The sequence below is a fragment of the Cyanistes caeruleus genome, chromosome 4 (assembly GCF_971803275.1).
Source record: "Cyanistes caeruleus chromosome 4, bCyaCae1.hap1.1, whole genome shotgun sequence".
In the NCBI taxonomy this organism is placed as follows: Eukaryota; Metazoa; Chordata; class Aves; order Passeriformes; family Paridae; genus Cyanistes; species Cyanistes caeruleus.
In genome coordinates, this window is record NC_141704.1 from 62,311,570 (window position 1) to 62,332,985 (window position 21,416).

A 21,416-nucleotide genomic window follows, 5' to 3' on the forward strand; every position below is an offset into this window, starting at 1 on the left:
GATAGGTGATTGTAGCCCATTAAAAGACTGAATTCTCCAAGACAGATCACAGACATCACTTTAAGTGTTCTATCCTTGTACGTAAGAGTGGTTATAGGGATCAATTAATTAATCAATTATTTTAGAATTATTTAGTATTCATCACCCAAGAGCATTCTTGTTATTGTTTCTTTATTCTTCCAGTCTGTAAAATGTGCTTTACTTTCAGAGAAAGGTAGTTTTTCACACTTCTTGTTGGTTTGGGGGGTGTTTTTTATGTCGAGTTCAGTAAACATTGACTACTGTAGGATCCATCTTCTGCAAATGCATTTTTCCTCACCAAAACCTCTAGTGAATATTTTTGCAACTGTGGGAGTGAACAAAGCATTGAATTCAAGGCTGTGGTGCTCTTTCTCCTTTTCTTCACCAGATTTTTCAGTTTCTGAAAGGAGGGGACAAAAAGTAGAATCTATGTACGAACAACAGAAAATTTACGCCTAGCTTTTAAATTTTTGGTGAAGTCAGATTTCAGATCTGGCGGAGGTAGAAATGCTATGTACATAGGTAGCAATGTCTCTTGCCTCTAATATTTCTCCCTGCCATGCTCAGATGAAGTCAGTCTAAGGAAGATAGTTTGGCAGCTCTTTCTATTAGCAGTGATTCTTGTTTCCATGGCCCCCTCAGCTGCTGCAAGGGATCACCCTCCCTACCTTCACAGCATGTCACTGCTTGTAGGAGCATTCCATCGGGAGCACCTGCCTGCAGCCTCTGATCTGATACCACTTCTACATGCCAGATTCACTCCGGGCTTACATGGGTATCTTGAGATCCCATCTTCCAAGACACCCACTCCAACAGAGCATCACAGTACTTGGTGGATTAGAGAAGTGAGAAGAGTGTGTTCCAAATGCTGCTCTTATTAAAGGTTAACTCCTAGAAATGAGCGCATTTTGTTTTAAACATGATTTACTGTGGTCATTTGAATTGTTCCTGTGATTATCTTATTTGTATACTGCTGTGCTTCAGGGTTCAGAATAGATGACAGAGACAGTACAAGGCTAAGGGGGATTTGTAAGATGAAGAAAAATGCAGAAAAGGCAAGTAGTGAATGAATATTTACGCTTCTTCACAATAATGGAATCTGGGGGCATTCATCCAGACTATGAAGCAGTATTTTAGAAACAAATGAAAGTATGGAGTATTTATAAAACTGATAATAAAATTAAATCTCATAATTGAATTGCAGAAGTAATTGCCCCATCTTGTTTGGCTCATTGGAGATTAGGGAAATCCACGCAGGAAAGATCCAGCGGTACAGTGATCTAAGGAGTGATTTAGGAAAGTTGATAGGTATGTTATGGCTGAAACCTGTGAGAACATGTCTGCAATGGTTCTGTTCAATTTTTACAGTCTTCTCCTGAGTATCAGCTACAAGGACAGTGTCAGAGATGCTGGGTAGATGTGATTTTGGATTTTGACTGTAGTAAATCCAGGAATGTGATTTTTTAAAATTTTAATTAGACTTTCAGACAGCTTTCTGACCAAAAATATTCAGAATATAGTAATTTTAAAATTCCAGAATCAGGCACTTTTCCATGCTTGTGGTTGCTAATATTTTCCCTTATAAATGAAAAATATCCTAAGTGGTGTTTTGTTGCTAACATTTGAGAAAAGTCTGCAATATTGATATCAGTGCTTCATCTTTCTGTCATGATGTTCTACACTGGTAAAATAGGCATCTTAGAGATATCTTACAAAAGTTTTCAAGAGTAGCATAGAGGGGAAAAAATAGCAGGATCAGCTCCCTGGATCATGAGTCAAAATCCTGTTTTTAGAAGTCTGGTGCCACAGCAAGGTGCATTTAACTATGGTTCCTAAGTACTTTGGAGATTTTGAAGACTCAGATTTCTGAGGAGCTTAAGTGTTTATGAAAATGCTGACAAGAAAGAAAAATGTCAGAAGGAAGGAAGAGAAGATCAGGGGAGGAGGAAAACAGTGGACATACTGTTCCTGGCATTAACTCTGTGTAGTGTTTCCACTTTTGTGTCTTCCTGCTCATGGTTTTGGTTTCAGGTACCCTTAGCAGACCTTTCTTCCTCCATAGTATCCAAACAGGACACTTCACTGGAACAGCTTCTCTAGGCCAAACACTTCAGGAAGCTCTGTGCCAAATCAGGGTGAAACACCAGTGAAGTTAATTTGAAAAATTCATCAGATAAATTAAATGAGAAACTGAAAACATTTGTTTATTTAATAAATAAAACATTCATCTTTATCAGCTGCAATATTTCCTACCCTTTGATACTGTTCCACACTACCACTCTCCAGAGGATCTCATCTTACTAAGGTACTGAACATGAGTTTGATTATATGAAGGCAGTGGGCCAAAAAGCTAGAGGTCTTATGCAAATCGAAATCTGCATTCATTTGCATAATACTTCTGATATATAGATATAGATTAGCTATATATGTATGCATTTATGCAGCCTTTATCTCTCTCTTTCTATTGAAAGATCCTTCTCCTTTCCCAGCCTTTCCCTGAGCTGACTCCTGCCCTGGACCTGGTTGTCCTTGATGAGGACTGGCCACTCGAACGTCCAGGAGCTCCTCTCCCTGCAAAGATAGGTTTGTCACTGGTCTAAATTCTGTAGCAGCAATTCTTGCTTTTGTGCTGGTTGTCATCTGTGCCGTTTATTTGTGCTGGTAAGCAGCAGCTAAGAGCTGTAGAAACGGAGCTATTTCTAGGTGTTTCCAGCAGCAGTTGTCTTTGGCAAACAGAATCACAGGACAGCTCTTTGTAATGAGCATTACAGAGAATGGCTTAAGGACATGCATTCACTCTCTGCTAGTTCTTCCATCCTCTTTTTGAGGATGAGGGCTGGGGAAGCCATCAGATGGAACAACCATCTGAGCTCAGCTCAGGTGAGAATCTTTCAACCTTATTTTGTGGGTTTGGATTGTGAAGACTTGCCGAAATTTTCCTGCATCAGTGTGGTTTTGAGACTCAGCTGGGTAATGTACATTAGGAAACAGCACACTCTCGGGTGGGGAGGCCAAACTGAAACTTTTGTCATAGAAGAAGACTAGGAAATGGACTTGACTTTCCATACACTAGTTTTGAAGGAATGGAGTCTTTCCCCTGCTACCTTGAGACTGCTGTCCTCAGAGAGACGATCTAATCCTGAATTATTAGTGGTACCTGATTTTGTACCACTTTATGTTTATGCATAAACATTATGCAAATGTTTATGAAAGAAGACCTGTCTATTTGATCTAAAATAAGAGAAAAATTCTGTTTTATTAACAACAGAGTAATAAACCAATTAAGCTTTGTATTTGTGCTCAGTTTGAAAGTTTTTAATATGTTTTTAGTTAGGCCTTAGAGTAGGTGTTTGAGTGAAAGGATTTTATGCCATTACTTTTTTCAAATCTCTAGTTCAGCCCTGGGGAGCAGGTATAAACTGTCACACAGACTTATCACCAATTAAAGCTCCTGAGAATCTACCCTCAGTTTTTTTCAAAACAGTGAACAGCCATGTTTGACATGTAGAGAAGCCAGCAAAACGTGAGCTAAAAAAGCCTTATTGAAAAACTGACTGCTTATTTTAGTGTTTCTGTGGAACTTAATCCCAAAAAATTCAGTCTCATCCATGCTGCACTATCGATGTTTCCACATTCAGGTGGATAACTTGAGCTGGATTAATGAGAAATGCACAATGAAAAAAAAAAGAAATAGGCCCTTCGGAAGGTATTTCATTTGTGAACTTTGAAAAAAATCAGAGAGAAATTCAAGAATTACTGTGCCAGATATACCAAAGCTTGAGCTTCTTGTAGTCAATGGAGTTCTCTTGCATAACTTCAGAAGACTATTTTATGCTGTTCTCTCAACTGGGTTATTAATAAACTGATAGGCTGATCATAAAGTGACTTTATTGGAAAGGAAGTTTACCAAGTGAAAAATTCAGTAAATATTTTCCAGGCATCCATTTCTAATACATTGCTTGGTGTGATGGATAGTAAGCAATACTGCCTTTTAAGACTGCAGTAATACAAAATGCTCCAAAAAGCCTAACCCTAGTAGGACTGAGACCTGAGAAGAGAACATGTAAATCAGGCCAAGATCCATTGCAAGGCATGCAGTACAGAAACAGAGTAGTCCTAGATCCCAGCTGTTTTCTTTCTTCAAGTCCTTCTCATAAATGCACATTAAAATAATTTTGAGGCAACTAATTGAACACAATTGGAAGAAATCCCTCATAGAAAAGCTTTTTAAAGAGCTTTGATTGTAATAATTCTAGCATACAGATATGGGGCTTGGTGGTAAATTGATCTCTTTATGGAAGTGGTAAAACATTAGCATTTGCTATCAAGAGCAGAAAAAAAAAAGCTTACAAATCATTGCATTAGTTTCAGATAATTCATCAGAGTTGAAAGGCAACTGCTTGAGTTAATTTGTGTTACCATAAACAGGGCTCTGGGAAGACCACATAATTTGGAAGATAATTTGGGGTTTGTGCATGTACCAACTGAGACATTCCTTCAGAAAATGTTCAGCTAATTTTCAAGAGAGGAGAATCTAGATTTCAGGCTGCTGTTCTGAAGCACTGATCTGGCACTGATCTGATCTGTTGATCTGGCACTGATAGGGCAGCAAGGCCTGCTGACTGACAGAGGAAGGGTCTAACCAAGATGTCTTATTTATTTTTCTTCTTGTGCAGTGGTAGGCAAGGAAAGTCTTCTCTTCCCCTTTTCCTCAACATTCCCAAAATCTCTGATAGGGATTGTGAAAATGCTCAGATCTGGAAAAGAGTAAGAACTGAAGGTGGGGAGGATTTTTATACAGAGAATTTGCCTCGGTTGCACTTAACATTTTCTGGTAAATAAAAGGAGGACTGTCTATACAGTTGCATTGTAGTTCAAGACAGAATGAGACTGCCTGGTTTCCCTGGGTGCTGCTGTAATTACCCCAGTGCTTTTTTCTCTGTGAGAAAGAGCTACAACTGCTGTCACACGAAGGCAGCACAAACAGCAGTATCTGAGCAAGCTGCCAGAGCTCACACCCAGCCCTGCATTCAGAGCTGCCAGGCCTTGCTTGCAACAGGACCAGCAAAAGCAGCTTGGCTTTACCTTAGTGTGTTGTGGCCAGTCCTGGGGGAATTAATTTCTGCAGAAGCTGTGCCAGCTATTCTGAGGTTTGGAGTATTGCGGATCATTTAGCTTTATTGTGGGTTTTTTGCCCCTTCCAAAAATAAAATGAAATCAAAACACACACCAACTCCATTGCCGACATGTTGGCACATAGAAATAACTTAACTGGCTGAAGAGTCTTCATGGAAAAGGAAAACATGGAATTTTAAGGTGGCAAGAAAAAAGCAAAAAATAAATATGACTCTCTTTCATGAGCAAAACAAGAGAATCGCTAAGTTGAATGTGGGCCAGATACCTAATAATGGCAGTGGTTTCCCAATGCTGATACCTATGTGTCTGTTAAACACTACAGCATAAAAACAGTTATGCCAAAGAGAAGTGATGGGGGATAGCCCTCAAAACAGCCAGTAGCTAATGCTGCCATTGTGGTTTTATATATTTGCCTATTAAAATGACAATACAGACATGGAACATGTGAAGCCTTCTTTTCACTAAACAACGTTAAATAAACTGACAAAGTAGGGGGTTATGACTCCAGTAATTGAAACATGCTGTTCTGTTCAAGACCAGAACTCTGTAAAGACTCTTTTCACCCAGTAATGCCCTTTGTGTTTGCCTGCTACCCCTGCTAGAAATTACTGTAGACCTGAAGTATGTCTTTCCAAGTGGAGTGGGAATGACAGAGTGCAACAACACACTTGGCAGATGGGGTCACAGCTTTTTTAGGTTGTTCATGTTCATTGTGCATTGGAAATCAACTTGCAGTTCATAATACATGAAGACATAGGGGGATTCTTCTCCCCACTGTTTGAGGTTTTGTTTTGGGGTTTTTTTTCATGTTAACTTTAAGCCTAGGATGCAGGAAAAATAATTAGAGGGATTAATTTGGATTAACTGATTTGGGTAATCTTCATTAGCTTAATTTACGTTTCTTTTTGTGTGTTCCTCACTCTTCTAGATTTATATTCTGAATCTGTACATTATACTGAATTTCTTTTTCCTTCTGTCTTCTAGATGTTGATGAGTGTATGGATAACAATGGAGGGTGCCAGCAGATCTGTGTAAATACTATGGGCAGCTACGAATGTCAGTGCAAAGAGGGCTTTTTCCTGAGTGATAACCAGCACACCTGCATTCATCGCTCCGTTGGTAAGTTTTCAGCGTGTAAAATGTGCTCTTTAGAATAACCCTGTTCACTCAGAAAAGCTGAAACAGTTTGTGATTTGTTGGGCTTTTAGTTTTTTAATCTCCACAGCTCCCAAAATCATTTTACTAGTTCAGATTGATTGATTCCTCTGCTAACCAAACTTGTAGCAGAGCCATAAATAAGACAAAGAAACAGACTTTGGTTTGACACACAAATTATACTTGGTTCACACAGGAGACTCTTTGTGCAGGCAGAGACAGATTTTCAAATGGTAACTTTCTGCTTCTGAGTTTCCGGAAATTAAAAATCTGTCTATTTTATTGTCTGTACACCATTGGATAATGGTGTACCTGTGTTTTACCTCAGAAAGCACAGTATCTTAAATCCAGATGAGCAGTTTGTTAATTCTGTAAATTACACAGTTTAGGGGGGGTTTTGCCAGTCATGTAGCTCATTATTTCATTGCAGACTGATCATGGCTGATACTATATTGACACAGGATTTTCCTTTGGTTCAGTACCCTATCCTAGGGTGGATTAAAAAACAGTTTCTCTCTTGCCTATGCACAAGCAATAGAAACAAGTAATCACTGCAGAACTGATCCTTGTCTGCTGCTGTTTTGGACTAGAATAAGCAGCTCTCCCTTTTCTATAGATGTCAGACATGGAAGGCAAGTTTGAGTGGAAAGGGAGATATGAAAAAAACATAGCTATAAATCTTTGCAATTAAGTGGACTCTCTCAGTTTTCATTCAGGCTTCTGTGTCTCTGGCATCAGTGGGAATATATGCTAGCAAGCTCACTTACCAATAAGCAATACAGAGCGAATTAGCAAGACGAGACTGGTGATCAACAGTGTAAGCATGCTGTAAATTTCAACAGGCCACACAGATGCTTCTGAACTATTTTTAAGCATCTAATACTAACCAGAAAATCATACTTGAACACAGTGTATGAGTTTAGTCGTTCTGTTGATAGGAAAGCATAACGTCACAATTTTGCTGCAATTCAGCATCTCAGAAATGTAGATGTATTTCGGGCACTGTGTGTTGTTGCAGTCCTCTCTTGGGGGGACCCCTCGGTCCCACCCCCTGTGGTTAGAGCCCCGATTGTCTCAGGGCACAGGCGGCTGAGGGGGTCCTGGAGTGGATACAACACGGACTCAAAGTATCTAGACACAGGCGGCTCAAACTTGCTGGAATAATCCCGGATTTATTGTCTGTTGTCCATCCGGGCCAAGAGAGAGACCGAAATGCCCTGGGTCTTATCTCTTATACCAGGGGGCAGGGGTGATTAGGGGATGCAGGGAGGTCACAGCCAATGGGAAGGGAAAGAAGGTTTTCAGGTAGGAACTAACATTACACAAACCAGAGGTGAGTTTTACCCTTGGGAGATACCAAGATTTTTTTAGATGCACTACAGCTGTGTGTTTGCTTAAATAGAATTGTAATGACAAGTAATGATTTTGACTTTCAGAATTGTGTATGGAATATATTGACAGGTCCACTTTTTAGCATGATTATTAAGTTTAAAGTATTTTGATTATGACAAGAATTTGCAGTTAAGCTACATGAACCAGTGTGTGTTTGAGGTTGTTATCTAATAGGTTTTTAATAATTCTTTAAACCTAAATTGTCCAGATTTCTGTCCACCATAAAGTAACCCTGACACAAAGATAGCCAACAGAGCAAGGAATAGTAGCTGGAGGCTTAATGAAAAGCACTTGCAGAGTACTGTGCTACAATCATTATTTCAATTTGCACATTATAAAATTTCCCAGCTGTAATAAAAAAAGAATTTAGTTATTTGAGATAGAAACTAATGAAATAAATTAAAAATGAGACTATAAAGGCAAAAGTTTATTCTAAGGAATAGTTTCATTGGGGTAAAAAGGTATGTTTTTATGGCAATGAGGATTCCTAGTTTGTCAGAAAGTCTAGGAAAGCGGATTTGAATACTCACTGCTGTGGGCACATAATAAATATGCATGGAAAATATATTTGTGTTAACTTGTTTACAAAGAAAATGTCATAGAAAACATGGATGTTCAATTTGAAGCAACGTGTTTAAATTATTTTAGATCTGAAACAAACCAAGCAAACTACCAAATAGACTAGTGGGGATTGTAGTATGTTTTAAGAACAAATGGTTTGCAGCTTTTCAGAAGTAAAGTGTCAATTTACAATAACAGCAAACATTACTCTGCCGTGGCATGAGCCTCACAGAAATACATCAGGTGGGTATGCCAGAGGAAGGAACTGAGATGAAATGATCTCTTTCACCTTCTTGTCAGAGGTGACTGAACTGCAAGCAGTAAACATGCATAGTGAGAAAGCAAATTTTTTTTTAATATCCGTGTTTACTCACTTTCGTAGGTATCACTTGTAAACGCTGATCCAGAAACTGTTGGAACACAAAAATACACATCAACATATTTATCCAGATTGGTGCCCAGGGCTATATGGTGACTCTGCCTCTGTTGATAAACAGGGCTGGAGTGGACAAAGGCACACCATGCAGCCAGCACTGCAATCCAGACACAAGGGCACTGACTTGCCAAAGCCCTTTAGCAAGTTTGTTGACTTTGTGCATAATGAGATCCATTCATTGCAGGATGGGTGCATTTCTATCTCTGTAAAATGCATGTGCAGTAACAGATGTCCTCAGCATTACCTAAAGTCTCTCCAAGAACTCAGCTAGTCTAAAACCATCAGCCACAAGGCTTTTCATGCAGTTTGCTGCCACCTTTTCCCTCCTGTTTTCAAACACCTTGGGAAAAAAGAGAGAAGCATTGCAAGGTGCTTAGGACATGACTGGAGTTGGGATGAGTTCAAAAGGGAGGGAGCAGCACCAAGCCTAAGGATGCCCTGCCTACAGGCCCAGCTCACCTGCCTCAGACACCAGCAGAGCTGGTGCTGATCACCAGCACATTCAAGTAATGTAAAGGAGTTTCACCCCTTTAAAAGGACTTTGGGTATTGAGAGTTGAGCAGAGGAAGGAATACATCCCTTTTTGCACTTACCAGGCAAAGGAATGTTATCTTCTGATAAGAGATATCCTCCTTAAAATTGCTGGCTGCCCTGTGAATTTTCTCAGCTTCCAGAGATGCACTGTGCTTGTCCCAGTGTTTTTGGGGTGATTTGTGTAACTGTGCTCCTACCCACAAGTTGTGGTTAAAAGCCATATTGGAGTTCATGACTGGGGGCTTATGTTCTTGTTTCTCAAATGACATGTTGGCTTGCCATCCAGAAGTGCTATTATTTCTTGTAGACAAAAAGCATTAATGACCCACAGAGAATAATTTTGTGGGTCAAGTCTAGTGGGAGGCCAGGCTGACATTAAAGTCAGAGCAAACCCTGATGTCCCAGCATTTCCACTATTTCACTTCATTACAGGCCTACTGATTTTTTATGTTTAGTCCCAGTGTCTTTTGGAAGGATAATTTGCCCAAGACAGCTTACCTCATTTATTTTTGCATAAAACTTAATATTGCTTTGCTGAGTCAGATTCAGTGCTAGTTTACTCACAATAATGATGGCAAGAACAGGGACAAATAATGGGAAGGAGAATAAATTGTAGAAGTTATGGAGAACTTAACAGTTGTTTATCTTTGTATATCTTAATTGCATGAGTTGATATGAACAGTGGGAATTATAGCAGAGACAAGGTTGTGTTTGTTTCCTCATGACTTATAGAGAAACCTGAATAAAACAGCTGTTACTGTATCATCTCCAGCTCCAGAGGGAGCATGTGTTTAATAAATGTGGAGATTGCTATCATATACTACTGCTGTGACTGAGTCAGGTTAGTGGGTTACAGCATGTTTTCACTGAATTTGATGATGAGACAAAAGCCCTAATTTGACAAAGCCTTGGGGCAGATCCTTAAAGTCCTAGTTTAGGAAAGCTGGTGAAAAATCTAAATTGTGCTTTAAAAGTATCAAAATAGATAGAGTGCCTACAGATTGATGGACAAAACACACAGAGAGAGTGCCTGTCTCTCTGCTGAAGCTCAGAGTGAACACAGTGAAGGGTAGGGTGCATTCTATTTGCATTACAACTTCCAAAAGGTATTGTGGGAAGGAGCCCTGGCTTCAAACTGCCTCACCTACCCAAATTCCCAGCTGAGTCCCACCTCCAGGGGCAAGCACAGAGGGTTTTTGCCTACAAGCAATGTACTTCAGGAGCTCTGTGGCTGGGAATACTTCAACCCCTTTAGATTCCATCCCCTGGATGTCTACATCTAGCATACCTATATTAATGCTTTTATGTCTGCTCATCATTCACTGCCAATGTTTTTATACAGCAAGCACCAAGTAAGCTGAAAAGGCAGGTGAATTATGAGCGACAGTTACATATGGAGATGAGAAGAGGTGGAGAAATACCAGATTATAGAAGGCTGAAATCGTGGTGGTCTCATCAAGTGGTGAAAAAGCTTTTTACACAGTTGTCACTGTCATTTTCAAGCCTGTTAAAGGAACACTTAGCAAGGAAATGCTTTTTCACCTCCTTTTATCCCATTAGCCTTAGCAGAGTTAGGGAATTTGACATAAAGTCAAGCTACCACAATTTAGCAGGATTCTCAAAAACAGCTTGTCTCTTTCTATACTAAAAGTGTGTAGGTTTAGACTCAGAGGGAAAAGAAATGTGCCAAGCCACATTGTCTTGCAGTTGATAAATAGGCCTGTGGAATGACTTACCATGCTTTTGCTGATACACAGAAACTTGTTAAACTTGATTATGTGTTAAACCCTTGTTAATTTTGCAGTAGTAGCATAGGAGTCCACTAGTCAGCTGACATCAAACTACTGAGTTTCATCTTCTGAGGATTATAAAGCCACCTTTGTTCAATTTTTTTCCTTACTATTTTCCTTGATTTATTTTTATTCTTCATGTGTTTTCTCAGTTCAGTGTGATTTTGCAGTGGTAGAATAATGTGTTAGGACTTTCTGGGAGGAAGCACCGTCCCCAGTCACTGGGGACTCAGTTGGGCACTCAGTTGGGATTCTGGGATTCTTTATTCCCATCTCTGGTGCATATTCCTTGTGGGACTCTGGGAAAGAAGGTCATTGTGACTCAGAATTTCTGCAGAGCACTTTAGAGGAAAGAGGTGTTTTTTTTACAGAAAGCACAATAATCTATTCATATTTAAATTCATGTGGAAGGGTGACTTTAAATAATTGAGTGTTGCCAGCACTGTTCCAGACTTTATGAAGTACAAGACTGAGTTTTTCATCTCAACTATGAAAGCTCTTCCATGATGATGTAACCAGTTAAATTAGTCCACTACCTGAACATGCTTCACCATGGCTACTCTGAGTGCAGATGTCCCATTCACAGAATAATCCTATTTTTCTTTTTTGGTTAGAATTCTAATAGGATTGTAAAGAAATACATGTAAAGCAAATTTTAGAAAGGAAATAAGTTCATAGATAAAATAAGAAAACATTTCAAGCAGCAGCAGTTTTATCTGCATGAACATAGTGTGATCTTGGAACCCTTCTCCTAAAACTGCACACATTATGATCAAAGTATAATAGAAACTTGTCTCTTTATATATTCCCATGGTGCATTTAGAATAAAATATTTAATTTATTTTTTTTTCACAGAATATAGGAGATATAGATATAGAAAAGCTATTCTAAATCTCAGTGGGTCCTGTTAGGAATGTATAACTTTTTAAAAATGTGTATAACCCACAAAAATTGCTGTTCCAGGAGTCTTGTTTGCTCCAGCAGCCTGTGTGAAGGGCACCTTGCATTTTCTTTTTCTATTCCTCTGAAACAGAAAGAGTTTTTAGCTTGTCTGGAAGGAAGATGCAACAGGTGAAAATACCTGGGTATGAGTAAAATGTAATTTCTGTTAGACCTGATCTCCCTCCTTTCATATACAAATGACTTATTATGATTAGGACTAGTAAAATGAAACTGGTGTAAAACCAGCTTAAGTGTAACCTGACTTAAGTTCAGCTGTGAGGGGAAGCAGAAATCATCACAGAACCACAAAATCAGTTTTAGGTGAAAGTTTAGGGCTAGATGTAGTACTAAGTAGTCTCATAAAATTCTAGAACAGCCCAGGTCGGAAAGGACCTCTAGCCTTCTGTGGAAAAGGGAGCCTGGATGAAAATACCAAGTGCCCTGTCTGGTCACATCTTGAAAACCACCATCAGCAGTGATGGTGACTCCACTATGTCCTTAGGGAGGTTGTTTCACTGAATGGTCATTCTCATTGTAAAAATTGTCTTCCTTTGGTCATAAAACCAATAAAACCTTGGTCAGTGCAACTTGTAACCATTGCTCTTTATCTTTTCTCCTTGTGGCTTCTTGTGAAAAGAGAGCCTCCATCCTCTTTGTAGCTGCCTACTAAGTACTATTCAAATAAAACTAAGTCTGTCCAAATAAAACTGAAGAATCAGAGTTTTAAGTTTAAAAATTCTCAGTACTATTTTGTTGATACTTCTTTTTTCCCCTTAGCTTTTCACTTTAAGACTTTCAATAACTGTCAGCTTAAATGCTTATGATGTCATAGAATTGGAGACAAAGGCATGCCACTTTTGGCTTACAAGAAATTTTAAATGCATCTGAAACCTGAGGCTGCAGGTTTCAGATGCATTTATATGTAAGAAAATAAAAAGAAACAATAAAGAAAATATTACCATATTGTCTAAGACTGTGTCTGGACTGCAGGAGAAATCCCATCCATGAGAGCAACTGCAGTTCTGTTGCTCAGAGCAGTCCAGACAGAAACCAGGATGTGAGAAAATGTTTTATGACATGAAATCAAGATAGATTTTCAGCATATCCCAAGTTGCAGAGTTAGATACAACCAAGTAAAGTTGATTGCAGTCCTCTGTCAAGTTCCTAGGGACCAATTCAGACTAGTACCATACTTAGACACAGCAAAATGTGACCAAGTCTCTACATGTTCTACTTCGGTTTTGTAGCTCACTTTCCTTCCAAAAGAAAAAAACTTTTTTCTTGGACTTTGAATTAATTTTGATTCAGAAGGAAAACCAAATTTTGTTGAGTAGTCAGTACCTATTGTTGCTTTGCTTCAGCTGAGATTGAATGCAATAGAAAACCAAGAGTTAGGAGGATAATTAATTGAAACTCAAAGGAAAAGTCTCCCAACACTCAGGAACAAAAGCAGATGGCCAGATTTTGCCAAAATCTGGGGTTGAATTCCAAGAGTGTTGTGCAGAAGCTGTCCTTCAACAGGTACCAGATTTAAGCATACTGATCACAACAGACATAAATATTTTTATTTTAAAAATAAAATACAAAACAAAACAATGCAAAAAAAAGCACAGCCTAGATGTGCTAGGAAACATCACCTGGTATGTAATCTAGAAGTCATATATATATATATATATACACACACACATATATATATATATACACACACACACACACATATATATATATAAATACACACATATATAGTGCTTGAACAGTCAATGCACAGCTGAATATGACTAAGTGATAAACTAGGACATGCAGGTAATTTCTCAATGAGAAAGAATCTGAAATTGTTTAATGGTACAGTTGTTGTTTCTGCATGGTTCCGTTGCCAGTGCCTTTTGGTGTGGAAAGGATGAAAACTAAAGGGGGCAATTTAAGCTGGAGGTGCAAAGAAGTATGCCTTGGAAAGAGCAGCTGTTTGAAACACCCTGCAGCATCATGACAGCCAGCCATCTTGCCAGGGGCAGCACAGAATTTGTAAGTCAGATCAGAAATTCTCCGCACTTGTGTGACAGAAAGTGCAGTGAGCAGGCTGGAGCTCAGCAGCTGAGGGACTGGCATTGCTGACAAGACAGGAAAATGATACACATGAACGGGAAAACACACTGGAAAGCAGGACCTTAAGAAAAATATTAAAAAGAGAAAATAGGCAAAAGAGGCTTTCACACTCAGTTATTCAATAGCACTGGAAGTGAACCAATGTTCTGTTCATGCTGTCTACTTTGGATATAGCAAGATTATACTAAATGAAAGAACTGACTTTTTTTTAAAGGCCTCTAGCATCCAGTTGACTGAAACATCAGGTGAGAAAGATCTGGGAAGGTTATTAAGCCAGAGCGTACTGGGAAAAAAGCTTGCATTCACACATAGCACAACAAATGGACTCTGTTTTAAGTATACCATATGTTGCATTTGTCATGTGTCTCAAAGGCAGGGCCTGCTCTGAATACTCTGTAAAGATGCTCAGCATCTTTTGTACTTGCTGTAGTCACGATGGGTGTCTCTATGTGTGTCTGGTATTTTTCACTGTGCAGAGAAATCGGTCACAGGCCATGTTGCAGGCACTGTTCTTCTTTTCTGCTATCCATGACAAATCTCAGAGATGTGATGCAGCAGGAGTTCTAGAGACTGATACTGCAATGTGTTTCTGGTTATAAACCAGGAGAAATTCAAGATATGAATAGGAAATGTCTGTTCATATAAAGTGTTAGCCTCCTGTATGTGGCATGCATTTCATCAGTTCTATTAGTTATTCCATGCAATTAATTATTCCATGTAATTATGTTTGAGGTTGCTCTGAGCTACCCTGAATTAATTTAGGAGTTAATGGAAATAAGAAGGGAGATGCATATATTTAATAGTCATGTATATTTCAAGCCTAAGAAGACTTGCATGCTTTGTTAAATTTAATATCTTAGAAGTCACTGTGAATGCTTTCAAAACAAGATCTTTGTAGGAACACCACGAGATTTTAAGAGGGAACACAAAGGAAGAAGGGAGTGAGACAAAGGTATGTCAGGCAAGCAGAAAATAAGAGAAGGAGAAACAGCCACCCAAGTGGGAATGAGGTGAAGAGGAGAATAGATATAAAATGAAGGGTGAGAAACAACATAAGGCAAAAATCCACATTTCTCTCTCCTTAATTCCCTGACTTACCAGTTACATTTCTTTACAATATCCACTCCCTTAGAGTTTTCATGTACGTAACTTCTCTCTTGTATAAGCCACAGTATAGTCACAGGACAATCATAGTAGCAGTGTCTTTGGAATGTCATCTTTTCTCAGTGGAATAGATTGTGTGCTGAGATTGCAAAGTCAACCTGCAATCATGAGCAAGACATCAGGATGATTTCCCTGCTTTGCTGCTCCCAGGATTCCAGAAATGGAGAAACAGAGGTGTTAAGTGTAACAGGGGGAGGAGAGCGTCTAAACTGTTCATTATTGATAAAAGCATTGAGCTTGTGCAGCAAATCGATTAACCTAGGGTTTGTGCATGATGCATAGTATGACTAATCATTTTCCAAAGGCTGCACCTGATTTATCAGGGCTGAGAAGCTGCAAGTAATCCTTCTTCTCTTATTCCATCATAAAGCATTCACCTTGGATTAAAAGCAACATCACTTTTGGCCCCCTTTGTTCTGGAGTTCAAAGTTCTTTCAAAATTTTGTATTTATAGCTTGCTTAATCATGCACAGGCCATGTAAGCCCATATTATCCACTTGGGTTCTGCAAGCATTGTGCTACACTGGTGATTTACCAGAGCTGGCAGATTTCTGCCTACACTTTACATGGGCAGACAATGGTAAAATAGCTGCTATCTTCAATCCATATCAAACAGCAAAGTAGCAGAAAGGCCAAATCTAAGAGCTTCCTTGATAAAACATTAATTTTTAACAAATCCACGTGATTAATGTTGGCATTTCAGTATTTAGTGTAATGAAAATTGGTTATTTAAACTGACATTTCTTTGTAAAAGCTACAAATGCCATGATGGGGAAGCAGGGATGTGAATGTTCTTATGCTGTGTATTTCTTCTCCCTCTGCTTCTTCTGAAGTGAACTCCTACTTATTTGCTGTTCTAATCACTAATTGGCTAGCAGATGTCACAGGAGTTTACAAAAACTGCCTCAGGACTTTGCCCCTTCTGAAAGAGGAGTTATTACCCCATGAACTGTAACTTATAGATGTGAGGGGCAGAAAAATTAAACAGTTTGCCTAGAGTTACACAGGAAGGCTGTAGAAATCACAAGAACTTTCCAGAAAACCTGTGATGGGATCATTCATCAGTGCATGCAGTTTAATTGATACTGTGTTGATTTCACCAAATCTGTTTTGTTAAGCTGAGTATCTGTTTTTATGTATGCACCTACTATGAACAGAATGCAGATACCCCAAACCCCATTCTGTTGGTCTGTTATTTAATGCCCTTCTTTCATCCCTGGTGCACTTTAACATCAGTGATTGATGAACTGTGTGTACATGTTTAGAGGTCAAAGTGCAGCACAGGGAGCCTGGTGGATAACAGTGCGTTTTGCAAATCCTGTTCTCTCCTGCCTTTCCTTCCCACATTTTTGTTCCCTTTGTTGTCTATTGGCTCCATGTTGTAAATTGAAAAATTTCTGATGGTGCCAGGCAGCTTGACTTCTCACTGAAATTCAGGATGCCTGCTGACTCTCTGCACTGTGCCTTTGTACTGGGAAGGCAGCAAAATTGACATTGGAAATGGATAGGTTCTGGGAAGTGAGGAGGAATGCAACCACCTGAACATGCCAGCAAAATGTAGTCAGAATTATTTTTGAAAGTGTATTCTCCCACTAAGCCAAATTTTGTTTTCTGAATTAGCTGATTTTTCTGGAATAATAATAATCATCACCATCATCACAAACTTCAAAACTCTGAAACATTTGGACATGGAGGTATTGGCACGGTGTAGAAGTGGTGTTTAGTCAGCTTCATCTGCCCCTGTGGGTGGCTATTGTATGGCACTGAGAATCCATGAAGCTTCTCGTCAGGCAGAGAGGCTGGTACAAGGTGCAGCTCAAACATGAAGCCTGATTTTCTGGTTGCAGGAGGGTGCTCCTGGTAGTGTCTCTGAATCCAGACAGATGAAATCCTTTCACAGATGAAATCTTCCAGTGTTGGGGGAGCTTTGCAGGAAAAAATGAGCAAAACAAATCCAAAGGGTCCTGCTGGCTATGCTGAAGGGCACACCTGGGGTGCTGGAGGTGAAACTGCCCTGCCTGGGCAACAGCTGTTTGTCTGCCTGCTCTTCTTCAGGACTGGGATTCTGCTCCTCACCTTTCCAGACAAAATGCTTTCTGAGCTCCCTTTTCCCAGGAAAAGCTATCATTTGGCCTAAGTGCATGCTTAATGGTTATTTAATTGTTCTGCTGTAACTTGGGTCTGAAACACATATCAAAAAAATAGCAAGCAAAAAACCTGTATGCGATGTTTTAAAGCAGTATTTGTAGTTTCCTAGGCTAATCTGTGTCTCATATTTAAATCCTGGGCAGTACATTCACCTGGAGATTTACTTTGAAAATGCTCTATGTGTAGATCTAAGCAGGACTTTTGAGCATTTGGCATTAGTTCAAAATACTGTGTGCTGTTCAGTCGTTCTAGAATTCCCAGAACGGGACAGTGAGCTGTCATTGATGTGCTGTCTCTCAGAGAAGCTGACCACTTACTGGCCCATTGAACACTGAACTAGTCTGGAGGATTGCCTATCAGGAGCTCACCAAAATGCTCCATAAAACAGTCTCATAGCAAAGTAAAATGCCAGAAAAACAATAAAATCAAAGAACACCAGTTGTAATACTCAGTAATTAGAGCCTTTAAAAGGATCTAAAGGATCCTCCCCCATGGAAGCAGAAGAGCTCTTTTGTAGTTTCGTTGTTTTTGTTGTTTTTATGCAAAGGGGATATTTGGCGATTAAAGGAATTTTCCTGTTGTCCAGACTGTGAATTTGTTGTTTAACTCAGCTCTAGTTGGTCTCTAGCACTTCTGAATGTCCATCAGATTCACTTCTTCCTATTAGTTATCAAGCACCTAAACCCAAAATGTGAATAAATAAACCTCCATCATATTTATATGTCATTTGTTTAAATATTTTAGGGGTTGTTTTGTTTCTTCATTTCCTCCAAAAACACCTGCAAAGGCCTAGTTTTCTCTTAGTGTGTTTTATGACACATTTCATGGAGATACTTCTGTGCTGAGCTGTACAAAGTTGAGCTTTCTCTAAAACAGCTTTGTGATCAGAAGTGTGGCCGTGTTGAAGGACATCTAATTTTTTCTTTTTCATATTTATTCTCTCTTTGGACTTCCACAAGTCCATTTATGGGCAAAACCAGGATTTCCTTGATTTCCAATATGGCATGATGTCAGGAAAAGCACTGCCATTTTTTTCTGCTTACCTTGACCACTAGTAAATACCACCCAAATTAAAATACCTGTTCAGTGTTTAGCTGATGCTTTTCATCTAAGTATAGAAATGAAATACAGCTGCTTATCAAGAAGAATTCTATTTCTTTGTGTTCACACAAGCACAGCAATATTGACTGCACTCTTTAGTCTTCTGCTGACCTCTGGCAAACAGCTTGTAGCTTCCTAAGGATTTTCTTCACCATTCTTTACTTAGACCATTAAAGCCAAGGATTGCTACAATCCAGTTATGCTGCTAGGATATCTCATGTTTATTTCCATGTGCAGCTTTGCCAGTGCATCACTCATTTTATCTTTTCACCTTCTTGCTCTTTTTTAAAAAATGGAATATCAATTACAATCAATACATCATGACTAGATGAAATACAGCATTTCTAGGCTATGAAATCTGTAGAGGCCAAAGACTGCTCCAAAGACTGTTGCAGTGTTCTGTCTGAAGTGCGGATGAGATCCAAGCCTGATCAAACCTGTTCTGACTCCCAGCAGTTTCAGCAGGATTTGAACTGGCATCATGAGACTGTGAACATTTGCCAACAAGAGAGATTGAATCAGAAGGTGAAGCAAACCATCCTCATTTCTTTGGATTACACCATTGCTCAGGTAAAGAAAGTCAGGAATAACTGCTACAATTCACTTCCTGCAGAAGAAATCAGCAAGTCATTTCACTAAACTATAGGAGAGAAATGACTCTAGGTTCTATGTAGAGCTGTGAGAAAGAGAGTAAAAAGCAAAAAAGAAACCAGGTATTAAGTAGCTTAAAGGCAATTCAGTCCTGAAGAATATACTTGCAGTGCAATTACACAGCCTACTATTCCCAAAAGTTTCTAATGATTGTTATGGTAATAAGAGCAGAGCTATAAGCAGGTGATGCTCTTCATTGTGGCACAAAAGAGAGCCTGCTAGTTTTAGGGTGAAGAAACTATACTGCAATGATAAATAAGCCTCAAAGCACAGAAGAGCAATGGTATGACAGCAGCAGTGTGGTTTGTGTACAGAGTGGCTGTTTCTCACCCTGAATGTGCCAGCAGAGCATAAAGAGTTCTGAGAGAAGCAGGTTCTTCTACTTTCACACCAATATTACCCTGTAAACATTTCATTCATCTCTGAAATACAACTTGCAGATTAGACATGCACTCATTGTGTTCTTGATAGCATCTGGTCTTCAATGGCTAATAACATAGGACTGCTATTTCAGGTGCCTCCACATGAAATCTGATGCTGAGTGCCCCCCCCCCGCCCCCCCAAATTAACTGTTTGTGACAGGAATGGGATCAAATTTGCTGCTTTGAGGAAGATGTATTTGCTTTCAAATGCCCACTGTGTGTCTGTGTTAGCTGCTGGTTGTAGCATTCAAACAGAGAAGTAAGAGGAATGTAAATACTAGTGGCAGTAAAAGCAGAAATTATACTTTAAAATGGTGCTTTTGGTAATATTCTTGTTCAGATAATAAAGGATTTTTGTTCCCTGAGGCAACCAGAAAATGTTTTTTGAGTGCCTTAATGGCACCATCTGAGTAAATCCTGATCACAGGTAACTATTCTCAAATAGCAATATATTCATCATGCCCATGCTACACTGATCCTTCCCATGCAGCTCTCACTTCTCCCCTGACCTAGACCCTGCAATATCACCTTCCAGACTCACTCATCTCTCTCCCTTGTGCCCCCACCCAGTGTTATCATCACACCCGCTTGAACCGTGACATTTGATTTGTGTGAGCTACAATCGCTGCATGGCTCAGACTGACATTTTATTCAGATTCCTCTTCTGAACTAAACTCAGGGAAATACCACAGCAACATATTTCATTGAATGGCAAACTCTGTGTAACCATAAAAGCAAGCCAAGTAAAAGGTTTGGAAGCTTTTTCATAGCTAAATAGCCCTTTTGTATTTCAACTAGAAAACAAGTTTAGGGTTTTTTTTTCCTTTTTGGCTTAGAAAACAATGTTAAACCACCAATGTATGTATATTTCAAATTTGTGTATACAAATACATATGCATTTTGTAAATACATTTACCTAAGCTATCCTTAAAAGCAGCTGCTGTGACTCCACTCCTTGCTTGCTGTACCCAAGGGAGGCAGCATTGATTTTCTTCTCTGAGTTTTGTGGGCTTTAATGAAAGCACGGAAGAGTCTTGTTCCTACACTGCAATTTACTTTAATATATGGGCAGTCTTTCAGACCTTTGTTGTTGTGACTATTCATGTGCTTAAGTGTTTTGCTGGATTGAAGCCACAGAGCAGTTAGCAAATTAGTGCACATACCAGGGTATAGCATTCTATTTCTTCTTCCCAGACAGTTGGCATTTCCAGTATTTGTATAGGATATAGACTGACTAGCAGCCTGTTTGCTTTATTTATGAAGTTGGATGTCAAAAAATGAGATGTCTTCTCAGTAGGTAGTATTTCTGCTTTGCTTTCTGATAGATGATATTCCCCTTATCTTCCCATCCAAACTCCATTCCCTACGGAAAAAGTGTATGTGGTGGCTATCATTGTCATATTTTCTTCTCTTCTGTGAAAGTAACATTGTACGTATGGTTTTTCCTCATGACATGTTCCAAACAGTGTTAGAAACAACATTTAGCTGCCAAATTATTAGAGTGATAGCAACCACAGGTATTTATTGCAGGCTGACAGAAACTTCTCTGAAAGCATTTGCCTAATTCTGTGCTTCCAGCTTGGTGTATGTGAAAGTAGTTTTACATCTCCTTTGGAATGGAATTCTGACGGTGCCATTTGAATTGGAAAAAAACATGTTTCTACACAGCTTATTAGGCAACAGGTGTGTTATCACTTCATGAAATTATTTGTGATCTTCTATATTGATACTTCTTTAGCAGCAAATTGACCAGATGAGCCAAGGATTTCCACTCTCCCCCTCGCACTGCTTTTTGTGGTATGTGCTCTCCCTCACCAGCCCATTTATTCCACAGCTCTGTTGTATCTTGCTTTCCACTTC

At 39.2% G+C, this 21,416-nt stretch overlaps 1 protein-coding gene across 8 annotated transcripts in view; it reads left to right on the top strand.

Annotated features, from left to right (window-relative positions):
* SCUBE1 (signal peptide, CUB domain and EGF like domain containing 1) overlaps positions 1-21,416 on the top strand; it is a 205,507-nt gene that overhangs the window by 57,404 nt on the left and 126,687 nt on the right. For all 8 annotated transcript variants that reach the window (XM_086885181.1, XM_086885182.1, XM_086885183.1 and 5 more), the window contains one exon: positions 6,142-6,276. In XM_086885181.1, coding sequence (XP_086741307.1) covers positions 6,142-6,276 — 135 coding nt within the window. The remainder of the gene's footprint in view (positions 1-6,141; positions 6,277-21,416) is intronic.